Source organism: Sphaerodactylus townsendi, linkage group LG12 (assembly GCF_021028975.2).
Source record: "Sphaerodactylus townsendi isolate TG3544 linkage group LG12, MPM_Stown_v2.3, whole genome shotgun sequence".
NCBI classification, from domain to species: Eukaryota; Metazoa; Chordata; class Lepidosauria; order Squamata; family Sphaerodactylidae; genus Sphaerodactylus; species Sphaerodactylus townsendi.
Window position 1 is genome coordinate 38,745,468 of NC_059436.1, and position 12,196 is coordinate 38,757,663.

At 41.2% G+C, this 12,196-nt stretch overlaps 1 protein-coding gene across 1 annotated transcript; it reads left to right on the forward strand.

The window, feature by feature from the left end:
* The first annotated feature begins 4,553 nt into the window (after positions 1–4,553).
* On the forward strand, positions 4,554–6,001 carry LOC125442018 (protein cornichon homolog 1-like). Its single transcript, XM_048513112.1, is given in 2 exon segments — positions 4,554–4,645; positions 5,554–6,001. Coding segments are annotated over 2 exon segments (435 nt in total). The 5' UTR covers positions 4,554–4,566; the 3' UTR covers positions 5,910–6,001.
* Positions 6,002–12,196: the final 6,195 nt, after the last annotated feature.

Genomic DNA, 12,196 nt, shown 5'->3' on the forward strand with positions numbered 1-12,196 from the left:
AATATCAGACCTTTACAGGCTATTGCTTTTAATATCAGACACAGATTTCAAAAACAACATTTCTAAACTTAAACATAAGAAAACCTTAAAAGATAAACACATATACTCATACTTATAGGCAAGACTTCACATATACCTATTGACAGGGCTTGCTTAAAACTAATAGAGCCTTAACCTAACTGAAGAACCTTGTTAAACTAAAATCCTAAACTGCAGGCATAAACTCAACTAAAAGGGGCTTTTATTACATCCTAGAATGGCACAAACACAAGGGAAACCATATAGCATTGGCACAAACATACAAATACATTCTTTGTGAACCTTATGGAGGCTTCTGAACTACACAATTCTCTGCATCCAGGCATGGAGCCAGTGTAGCCAGGCAACCTGACTTCAGAAAATATTTTGTTTATTTTCCTGGCGGTAACATTTCCAGGGTCAATTTAAAGACCCACTGTGTTGTGTTTACATCATGGATTTTGAAGGAGGAGGGATTTATATCCCATCTGCTCTCCTGCAAGGAGACTCAAGGTCTCCTTACAGCTCCTTTCCTCGTCCCACAATAGACACCTTGTGAGGTAGGTGGGGCTGAGAGAGTTCCGAAGAACTGTAACTAGCCCAAGGTCACCCAGCAGGAATGTAGGAGTGTGGAAGCACATCTGGTTCACCAGATAAGCCTCTGCCACTCTGGTGGAGGAGTGGGGAACCAGACCCGGTTCTCCAGATTAGAATTCACCTGCTCTTAACCACTACACCACGCTGGTGGTGCCATCTTTGTTTTGTTTTGTTGTGGATATTATCTTTTCCTGTTTGCACATTCATTTAATAAAGGTCATTTTTTTAAAAAGCTGCTCTGTCATTTCAGAGCGTTATTTGTTTATGACTGTTTTGCTTGCAGTTTGCCCTCTGTGGGCAGGCAAAACATCTATACTTCAGGCACCCACAGTCTGAGTTGTCTAGATAGGGCTGAATGTAAACCCTTTCGCCTTTAATATTGAATATGCTGTTTTGTTGTCTGAGGCACATCCAGACACCTGTTGTACTAAAAGCAGGCACTACTCCAGTGCTTCAGAGAAAAAGGGAAAAGGCTGGCAGTGAATGCCCAGTGCCATCTGCTGAAGAGCATGCTTTTTTTTGATCTCATGAATTTAGACCATCCCCTGGGTGCTCATTTCCATTTATTGCTCTTACCATGGTCGGGCTGCACTACTTCAGCTCCTGTTCGTTTTGCTTTGTCATTTGTTTTTTGGATGATATGCAGCCAGGCGCGGTCTCCGTGCCATCTAAGGAGTTTGACATTTTTATTTTCGTCTGTTTCTGCCTAGCTGCCCGGAGATGAGAGCTGTGCTCTCTTGTATCAGATCTTTCCCTCTTTCTCTACCTGTCTTTCCCAACCACGAAAACCCCTCATGTGAGTATGAGCACTGTTAACTGTTCAAATTAATTTTGCAGCTCTCTCTAGTTTTAATATCTGAAGGGTGCTTTCTGGATGTAACTGTATCCTGTTCAGTGAGATTTGGGCTGAATTCCTTAGTTCTTTTCTCCAGCAGAAACAGTCTAAGTGGAAGGAATCTGAATTAACTTTCTCTGTTGGGGCCTCCCTTCTCTTTATCTCAGAGATCTTGAACAGGTAGTGTAACCTCAGCTTGTGGGTTCTGTGGGGCAGTACTTGGAAGGAGTTGCAAAGAACCAAATTTAAACAAAACAGTTTACTTTACTTAACAAATAACACTTTTAAAACATTTAACATTTACACTTTGCAGTCCTGTTAAGTTTGCATTTTCAAGTCCTTATTTACAGTCTACTGATATTGCCAAGTCCAATTCTTCTTTGCTGGTGGTTGGTTTTGAAGACTTCTGAGGCTTGGTGAATGGGCTTCAAGATGATGAAGGTTCCCAGAAAACTCTCACCATTACATACACAAAAACCCTTAAACAAGGTGTTAAGGGCTTAATAAAATCAATCAAGGTCCCAGCCTGGTAGTCTCGCTTCCTCCAACCTCATGAGTTCTGCAGCATTCTACTTCATTTCAGACTCCACCCCTTTCTGGGTCATCCCATTCTGACACAGGGGTTACAGTAGCTCCAAAGTTACCAGTTGTTTGCTGGCTGCTCGTGCAACCACTGAAAGTTCCCAGAAAAGATCCCAAGAAGATCTGCACTAGCCTGGGGAGGGGAGAGTTTATCTCAAAGGAACTATCTTGGTGTTGCTTATCTGATGGCTTCTTATCTGGTAGTCTTCCTAACCCATTGTCTGTTTCTAGGACAGAGCAACATTTGGCAATGTGGCAGGGGGTGTGTGTGGGGTGGGGTGGGGTGGAGAATTAGATCTAGATATTTATCATTAATCAGAGGTAGCTCTCATGAAAGAAAAGGCTGACATATGTACACTGGTTCCTGAGAGCAAAGATTAGCTTTTTTTCTTACGTTACTGCATAAGAAAATGCCACTGATTCTGCAATAAGAAAATGCCACTGATTCTGCAATCAGAAAATACATAAGAAATACCACTGATTCTGCAATAAGAAAACGGAAACAAAATAATTAAGCAAAAGAAATAATCTAAAATATAAAGAGTTGTTATGTGGGGTAGGGAAATACGGCAGTATTTATTTATCCACATGTCAGGTAATTGGTAATCTATGCCACATGAAGACTTCATCCTAGCCGTGGACTTCCTTGAAATGTTGCAGAGTCATTATACATGTTGAAATGATCTACACCCATTTTAAAAAAAACCTATTAACATTGCAGTCAGGGACACACACCTTTCTGAAAAATGTGTTCAAGGTCACTTTTCCTAATAAATGACTTTTATGTGTTTGCCATAAACAGTAGTTTTACCCTAAAAGAGCTTTATTTCTAGCAGTTGCAATGGCTGAGAAACACCTTAAAGCTACACTCTGCAAAAAAAAAAAAAAAGTACAACAATGTATTCTGGTGTATATTTCCACCCCAAACCAAATTCCTACAATATCTTGGGGTGTAAAAGATCCCATTTCTTTCATGATTCTTTATAATAGCCGAACATTCAAACCTTAAAAAACATACCTTCATATGAGGCTAAAAATTGGGGTAGATTCACTTCTCTTTTACATGTTGAATAACTGACAACCGTTCTGTTCCTTTATATATTTTTCTCAATCTAAAAAAAACAACTATTTTGAACCTAAGATATTCAAAAATGAACACTCATAAATTTTCAAGGAAAAACATCTATAATTGCTAACATTGGAAGCATCTGGGCTGGTCTTCTACAAGAACTTGTCTGTCTGTGTGCGGTGCAAATGTTCTTCTGGTTATCAGGGAAGATTGTATCTCTCCAGAGCACTGAAAATGCCGAACTCCAAGATATCATTTTGGGGTAAAAAAGCACCATGCTGGCAAAATCCATAGATTTCTGGGGTTGTTTTATACCTCAAGTCCTCTTTCATTTATAGATAAGTACTTTGGGAGCATTGTTACTAATTTGCTTTATTAATGGTTCATTGGTTACTAATGTGAAGGAGATAATGTCATAAGAGGAAAAACTTGTAACACCCATTTCTGTCTAAAAAGTGCAACCAGTGCAGAAATTCAACCCAGACAAGGGGTATGTGTTAGTACCGACTATATGGGGTCAGTGTGTATTCTAATGTTATTTTCCCTGCTATTAATAATTGATTTTTGTTATAAACAGTTCATAGGAGTTTCTATAGCCTATTTTTGGCATTTTAGTGATGTTTATTTTATTTTTATTTTATATGCATTTACTATTTGATCAATTGTTTCCATTCCTGAACTTTCACCATTTTGTAAATGCATTTTTGTTGCATATTGTGCTTTTAAAACATGCATCAAAAATGTTGATTGTGCAGAGGTATAAGATTTATACAGTGCTGATTTATGAAGGCACAAATAATGCTGGGCAAATACATATATGTTATTGAAAATTTCAGTATGCAAAAATAGAAAATAGCACTAGAATAACTAGATTGAATCTCATAGGAGGGAAGTGAAACCAAGGCATTTTTCCCATGGATAAAATATCCTGGGATACACCTGGAATCATATATCCCGGTGTGTTTTTATCCCGGTTTTTCCCTTCACACAGCTACCCATCAGCGCATTCAACCCAGGAGGAAGAACTCCACTGAATTATGCACAAGCCCCCAGTTTATTTTCATTTTCCACATGAACATTTATGTAGTTTGCGTGCGTTTACATAGATTCCGTTTTTCCGACGTTATGATTGGCTGCAGCTAAGGGACGGGGAGAGCAGGTGGCGAGGCAGGAGAAATAAACCGGTCCAACTTCTGTGGTGTTTGCTTGGGAGTGGAATTGCCACGGGGATTTTGAAAAGAACCACCAAAATCATTGTTTTTTAAAAGCCGTGGGATAAGACAAATCTCGTGGGGCGGGCCCAATTTAGGCCCGGAAGCCTTGCGGAATTCATGGCCAAACCGGGATGGTTCACTTCCTTATCCCAGGATATATTGGCCATGGGGAAAACGCCCAAAACAGTTTTTGGGGTTGAAACAGCAGGGATCAGAGTTTTGAAATTATCTGGCGCGCCGCCGCCGCCGCCATGGCGTTCACGTTCGCCGCCTTCTGCTACATGCTGGCCCTGCTCCTCACCGCCGCCCTCATCTTCTTCGCCATCTGGCATATTATAGCTTTCTTTATATATATAGAAAATTTTATTAAGTTTTAAAACATCTTGCAATTAGTAATAACTTGGTACAACACTTATATATCCAACATATTCAGTTTTTGTCTGCACAACATAACATTCTTCAAACTATATTGGTCAAGTAGTGACCTATATGTAAACAGAAAAACGAAACAACCATCAACTAATCTATTTCACTGTATCCTTTCTTAAGAGACTAATTTAAGTCTCTTTTTCAATGTTATTTATTAATTTTTCTAGAATATACACTTCTTCCCCTTTAATTGACTCTGAAATTACTAGCCTTCCAGATCTGAATCAGTGGGCTTTATCCCAGTTATTTCTCACTCTTTTTCCTCCTTCCATTTTTTCTGTTCTTTCTTTTTTGTATCTTTACTGCTCTGACTTTTTTGATTTTGCTGAGAAATACAATGTTCTCTCTATTACTAATAAATTCTACCATTCCTATTTCTTAATTATTTGTCTTAAATCTATTACTTAACTAACACCAACATATTATCAAACTTCATTTACATAACTAATGCAGACTTATTACTCAATATTAATTCATTTTATACATCACCCATCATCGTTATTATTACTATCTTTGACTTTCTGAAACTTAAACTATATAAACAATATGATAATAATGTACTCTTCTTTAATTCTTTGCTCTGTTCTTTTGTTGTCTATCTTCATCCATTTCTATACAATCCTTCAAATAAAAAAAACAATCAAGAGGAGAGAACTTAAAGTTCATTGCTTCATTTATTTTAACATTTTGTCTAAGTATTCAATATATAATTTCCAAGTTTTTTTAAATTTATCTGTTTCTTCTTTTAGCATACAGGTTAGTTTATCTGCCTCCATTACTTGGTAGAGTCTCCTTCTCCACTCTTCTACATATTATAGCTTTTGACGAACCGAAGACTGACTACAAGAATCCCATAGACCAGTGTAATATGCTCAACCCTCTTGTACTTCCCGAGTACCTCATCCATGCATTCTTCTGTGTAATGTTTCTGTGTGCGACAGAATAGCTTACGCTGGGTCTCAATATGCCGTTGCTGGCTTACTACATTTGGAGGTACATGAGCAGACCCGTAATGAGCGGACCGGGACTTTATGACCCCACCACAATCATGAATGCAGATATTTTAGCGTATTGCCAGAAGGAAGGATGGTGCAAACTAGCATTTTACCTTCTGTCCTTTTTTTACTACCTATATGGCATGATTTACGTTTTGGTGAGCTCTTAAAAGCGGATGCCCGATGGACTGGGTTCCAGCAAAGTGAATGCAGAAAAGCCGCCAGACACGGGAGTATTTTCCAAGAAGAAGCTATTATCAAGATTTTAGTCCAAATCCAAATCCAAAACCTTTATTAGGCATAAAACCAGTGCCAAGAATTTCAAATACAATAAAAAGATCATTATTGCTCAACTTGCAGTACACAGAGTAAAAACATAGCAACAGCTTCAGAGATTTCAGCATTAGAGTTATTTAGAAGCTTAGCCATTTTTATTTTATCAGAAAGGAGCATAAATCCTGTTGGTAACACAGTTCTCAAATCGGTTCTGATGTTGTTATATTTTGAACAATGAAGCAGAATATGTGAAAGATGTATCCAGTTACTTATCAGGACAAAATCGACAACTAGCCTTAACAGCTCATTTTGTGGAATACCAGAGAAGCGACCTTGAAGATGTACTGATGGAAAAGAGTTACACCTTGCTCTAGTCATGACCCATCTGCAATTGTAATTAATAAGTTGTTGCAGGTATATAGCAGGGCTAGATTTCTGAGGGATTTTAGTCGTGGAATCCGATGATCGCGGTTGCGATGTGGGGGAAAAAACCCCAAATGACTCCCTTTTCTCCCTCCCTTCCTTCTTCCTCTGAAATATGTCCACATTTTAATACTCGCGGAAAGACTGTTTTTGTTTTTTTAAAATATATATATATGCTGGGATGTGTTAAAATTACAAGAACTTATATAAATGAATGTCGAGCAACTTCCTCTGCCATTGAGTAGTTTTGACCCTGCACTCCCTGAGGAACAACCACCCCTTTGTATTGATCTCCCTATTCCTTTTTTTTTGTTTACCGGACTTTGTAGTGGTCGTTTTGGTTCTGAATTTCCATCAAGCTGTATTTGATGGACTTCGTGCTTTTCTGTTTGTTTTCTGTTAGGTGACTCCTGCGTGTCTTATAGATGAATATCTGAGTACAACTATGGGGAAATGATCTGTAAGGCAAACATATGCTCTAAATACAACGTGAGGGCAATTTGAACAGATGTTCTTTGTCTTGAAAACAAACATCTTGAAATGCAACAAATGCATGTTCAGGCAACTTCTGTCTCGCTTTAAAATGTCTGTCTTTGCCTTTTGGAAAGCTAGTGAGATCCAACAGATTGGCATCTGGATGGTAGGGTTCAAATGCCTGTTCTCCCCTGGTATCTAAATAACTGTTGGTGAGCCATTATTTCTGCTCCAGAACATTCAAAATGGTACTAATCTGTGGAATGGCTTATGGAGATGCAGTGAATCACAAATTGGTAGTGCAACAGAAAACTTTCTACCTCACTGTGGCTCAAAAAAAGCAACAACAGTGAAATGTTGCCATATGAAATCTGACATTCTTTGCCTGATCTGCCTGCACGTAGTTAGCAACATAACTGCTACTAGTAAACATTTTTTAAAAATAATATGCTGCATTAAAATTTTGTTTTATTGCTGTCTTTTTCTGGTCAATTCGCTTATAGGCTTTAAGATTTAGATGGGATGCATTGGTAATAATAATTATATTAATAGCAATTTCCCATATAATGAGCCAACCAGGAAGAAGTGAACTTGGGCTGAGCTAATTGGGCTGCTTCCTAGGAGATCTCATATATGGAATATCTGGCTGCCAAACACCCTAGCTTTCTTTCAAAGCAACAACAATAATTATCTTTAAGGCAAACATAGTTTCTAAATAGAACGCAAAGGCAATTTGAACAGATGTTCTTTGCCTTGAAAACAAACATCTTGAAATGCAACAAATACATGATGTAGCCAGCGTGGTATAGTGGTTAAGAGCAGGTGGATTTTAATCCGGAGAACTGAGTTTGATTCCCCACTCCTCCACCTGAGTGGCAGAGGCTTATCTGATGAACCAGATGTGTTTCCACACTGCTACATCACAGTTCTTTGGAACTCTGTCAGCCCCACCTACCTCACATGTTGTCTGTTGTGGGGAGAGGAAGGGAAAGGAGCTTGTAAGCCACCTTGAGTCTCCTTCAGTGGCGTATCTACAGAAAATGGAGCCCAGAGCAAGAACTGCCCCCCCTCATGTTAAATATGTTTCCCACTGTTAAGCATTGGGGGGAGTGGGTACTATTTATTGGAGTGCAAAGGGACCCTAACCAGGCCTCAAATACACTATATAGTCTATGTCATTCCAGGAAGCCTTGTTTCTCTGCAGATTGTGCTGAACCTCAGAAGTCATATTCTTCCGTTTTTCTTTACTCTGGGCAAATGTTGTCACTTGAGTTCTTATTTATTTAAGGCATTAAAGGATCAGGTTTCAAACAATATTCAAAGCATTTTACAGTTCTGATGAACGATGTATAACATTTTTTGGGGGTGGGGGGGAAAGCAGATAACGCAAGCAGCCCCGACTGCGCACTGGTAACTGAACCGAGGCATGGCAAACTTCCTTGTACTGACATACAAGGAAGTTGCTGCACACGGGGAACAGAAGTGGCTCACGGCAAACTTCCTTGTACCAATGTGCAAGGAAGTTGTTGTGTGCCTACTGCTCATGCTGTTGGCTTTCCCTGTGGAAAGCAAGAGCGCTTCAGGTATGGGCCTAAAGCGGCAGGGCAGAGAGGAGGTACGCTCCCCCTGTCTGTAACTGGCCAAAAACTATGCCACACAAAACTGTGGGTTATTTCATATGCTCTCCAGCTTGTCTGTATAGGAACTAATGGGAGGGTTGGGCCACTCTTGGGTGACTGAATGCCTTGAACTGGCGCTGAGTCAAAGCCATTGTTTTGTGTAACGAGAAAAGAGTGGCCGTTAATCATCCCTCCCACAATTGTTATTGTGTGAACAATAAATAAATAAATAAATAAATAAATAAATAAATAAATAAATAAAAAGGTAAAATAAGGTTTTCCCCGCTCTTCTTCTCCACTTCAATGTTATTGGATCCCCCCCCCCCACTTACTCCTTCCTGAAGTCAAAGCAGTCAGTAGCAGCTAAAGTTAAAGACAAACATTTGCTTGGGGAAATATGGGGGAAACTGACGATCAGAGATTTGTCCCAAAATACTCGTGGGATTCCTAATTGCAGAGACATTACATGTTGCATGGATTACTTGCTTTTGGTCATAATTAACCTGCACATGCAGCCTACTGCCGTCATCACAAAGGCACCAAGCAAGCAAGGAAAAGCAAGGAAAATGCTCTTTAATTCAAAACACCAGTAGTCTAGCTGGGTCCGACATGGCCATTCCGATTAAATTCAGACATTTCTAAGATTCTAAATGAAGGTTTTCTTGGTGAAGGCACTGCAGCGGAGTTGAAAGTGTGCCAAGCTCACATTCCTGGATAGTTTTCAGTGCCAGAACTCATCCCTGGTGCTCATGACATAACAAAGAACACCCCAGCCCCTGGGCCAGAGACAGAAAGAAAGCTGGAGGCATTCCACTCCACCCAAATGCTGGCAAAGCCCAAACCGAAAGGTGTTCATAAACGATGTCAGCTTCCTTCTCTTCAGTCAGCTTCACACAAGCATATATGCAAAACAGCAGTACCGTGTTTCCCCGAATATAAGACAGTGTCTTATATTAATTTTTGCTCCCAAAGTTGCGCTATGTCTTATTTTCAGGGGATGTCTTATTTTTCTGTGTTCTGTTCGTCGGGCATGCTTCCAAACAAAAACTTTGCTATGTCTTACTTTTGGGGGATGCCTTATATTTCGCACTTCAGCAAAACCTCTACTATGTCTTATTTTTTGGGGATGTCTTATATTAGGGGAAACAGGGTAGCTATTGTCCCTTGCTTGGTTGGCATCTGTGTGCATTCTCTCTCTGTCTGTCTCTGTCTCTGTCTGTCTCTCTCTCTCTCTCTCTCTCACACACACACACAGGGGCATAGGGAGAGAAAATGGTGCCTGGGGCAAAATGGTGCCCAGGTGCAGCCCCCAGTGGCCCCAACCCCTCCCCCATGGCCTCACCCCTGCTCCCCACTTACCTCTTTCTGCTGGCTGAAAACAGGCCAGGCTGGTGGGGTGGGGCCAGGCAGGACGGGGGTGCCCCCACCAGCACGTGCCCAATGCATGGCGCCCCCGTCCCCTCATAGCTACGCCATTGCGCACACAAACACAGCATCTGCAAACTTACATTCCCCTGACCTTCCACCTCTTCCGCTGGCTTCCACTCATTCAGGCAGCTCTGGATTTAAAGATCCGAAAACTTCTAAAAGGAAGCAAGAGATGTGAGACCTTTGCACACTTGTGCCATATTTCAATTCATGGGCTTTATTCCTTTCACCCTCTGCTTGCACCCCACATTTTGTGTGCAGCTGAAGGGATTCTTCCTGCTGCCATTTACTGAAAGTTGCCCTAGGATGTTGGCTCTGATCCTGGGTGCCCTTTCAGCCCCAAAAGAACATAGTTGTACTCAGCTGGTCCTGCTGATTTCGCCTTTGTTGTTGTTATTTTCCATGAGCTGTCTCTGTAGCTATATAGACACAAATACGAGAATTTGAACCGCTCAGAAAAACCATCTACCTCCCACTGACAAGCATTGGGTTGACCTGCCTTCACAGACAAACTTAGTTTTTTTTCTTGCTGCGCAGAAAAACAGAAGGCCCAGGATCAGAGCCTGTAGAGCTGTGGTGGCGAACCTTTGGCACTCCAGATGTTATGGACTACAATTCCCATCAGCCCCTGCCAGCATGGCCAATTGGCCATGCTGGCAGGGGCTGATGGGAATTGTAGTCCATAACATCTGGAGTGCCAAAGGTTCGCCACCACTGCTGTAGAGCAAACGTCCTGGGGCAACCTTCAGCTGCACACAAAATGTTGGGCGCAAGCTGACGCTGAAACTGACTAGAGAGCAAAACAGTTGGGCAGGAAAATTAAGATGCCTCCTGGCTCTGCATTCCACACAGACAAGCTGGAGACATCTGGGGGGGGGGGAGGGCAATTTGAAGCTGGGGGGGAGGTGCACTTTGAAGCATTCTCCCCAAAAGATGTCTTGAGCTAAAATAAGGCATTCTGAGGATATGTTGGGAAGAAATCTGTGCAGAGTGCCTTCCCAGGATGCCTTTTTAATAGCATCCTCAGGACGTCTTATTTAGGCTGTGCGGAATGGACCAATGTCATCAGCTCTTGGTTTTTTTCCTTCCAGACTTATAGGGTCTTCCTCTTTTTATTCATAAGCATCGACAGAGAGCATCTGTGTTTATCAAGTCTTTCTATGCATCAAATTGACATTTGAGCTGCTGTAATGTTAGCATTGACCTGTACTGCCGCAAGAACAATATGCTAATTCTGGGTATTTTATTGCTGTAGGTATCTCGTACGTTAAAAGTGCCAAGTTGGCTGCACAGAGGCACTACTCCTGAATCTTTGCAAACTTGCCCAGAGATGTTTGGCTCATAGGATAACCTTTTGCTTTTGCCACACCTGTCCTGGAAGTGCGTTGTGTCTTGATGGATCTTATGTTCTCAGTTATTTTTTTCCAGAGGATAAAATGGATGAAATTCTATTTCTCCAGGTGCCTTTTATACGTGTGGCATTCTAGTTCTCAACTAGCACCTGAAAAACCCAAGTTACAATCCTACTGATTTGTTCTGCTAACAGTGCCACCTTCTAGTTGCATCAGGTAAAGGTGTCTTGCTCCAGAGGAAGGTACCACCATCAGCAGAAAGACCAACACCTGGGTTTCCATTCAGCCATGAAGCTCACTGGGTTAATTCAAGTCTGTCTCTCTTACTCCCTGCCTTCCTCTCTCTGTCCCTCCCTGTACCTCTGCCTCTTCCCATAACCTAATTCACCTAACCTATCGGGTTATTGTGAGAACAAAATGGGAGGAAGCAGATAATTTGGGAGGAAGTGGCAGATAAAATGGTACGTGTCGATACTGAATGATAATGATGTAAGATTATAATGCTTTGCATACTAATCTGAGGCTGATTAGCACTGGGATGATAAATCCAATTCAATTGCGGTCTGAAACACTGGATTCCAGTCACATGTTTAGTTGTGAACAAGAACTCAGCTCCATTGACTTCAGTGGAAAGTACTTTTCATCAAACATTTACACTACTGGGCTGCAGTCTGCAGGTATTAAGGCCCCTACCTTAATAGAAGATGAAGATGAGCAATAGAAGATGAAGATGAAGAAGAAGGAGGAGGAGGAGGGGAGGGGGAGGGGAGCAGGAGGAGGAGGAGGGATTTATACCCCCCTTCTCTCCTATAAGGAGATTCAAAGGGGCTTACAATCTCTTTTCCCTTCCCCCCCAACAAACACCCTGTGAGGTGGGTGGGGCTG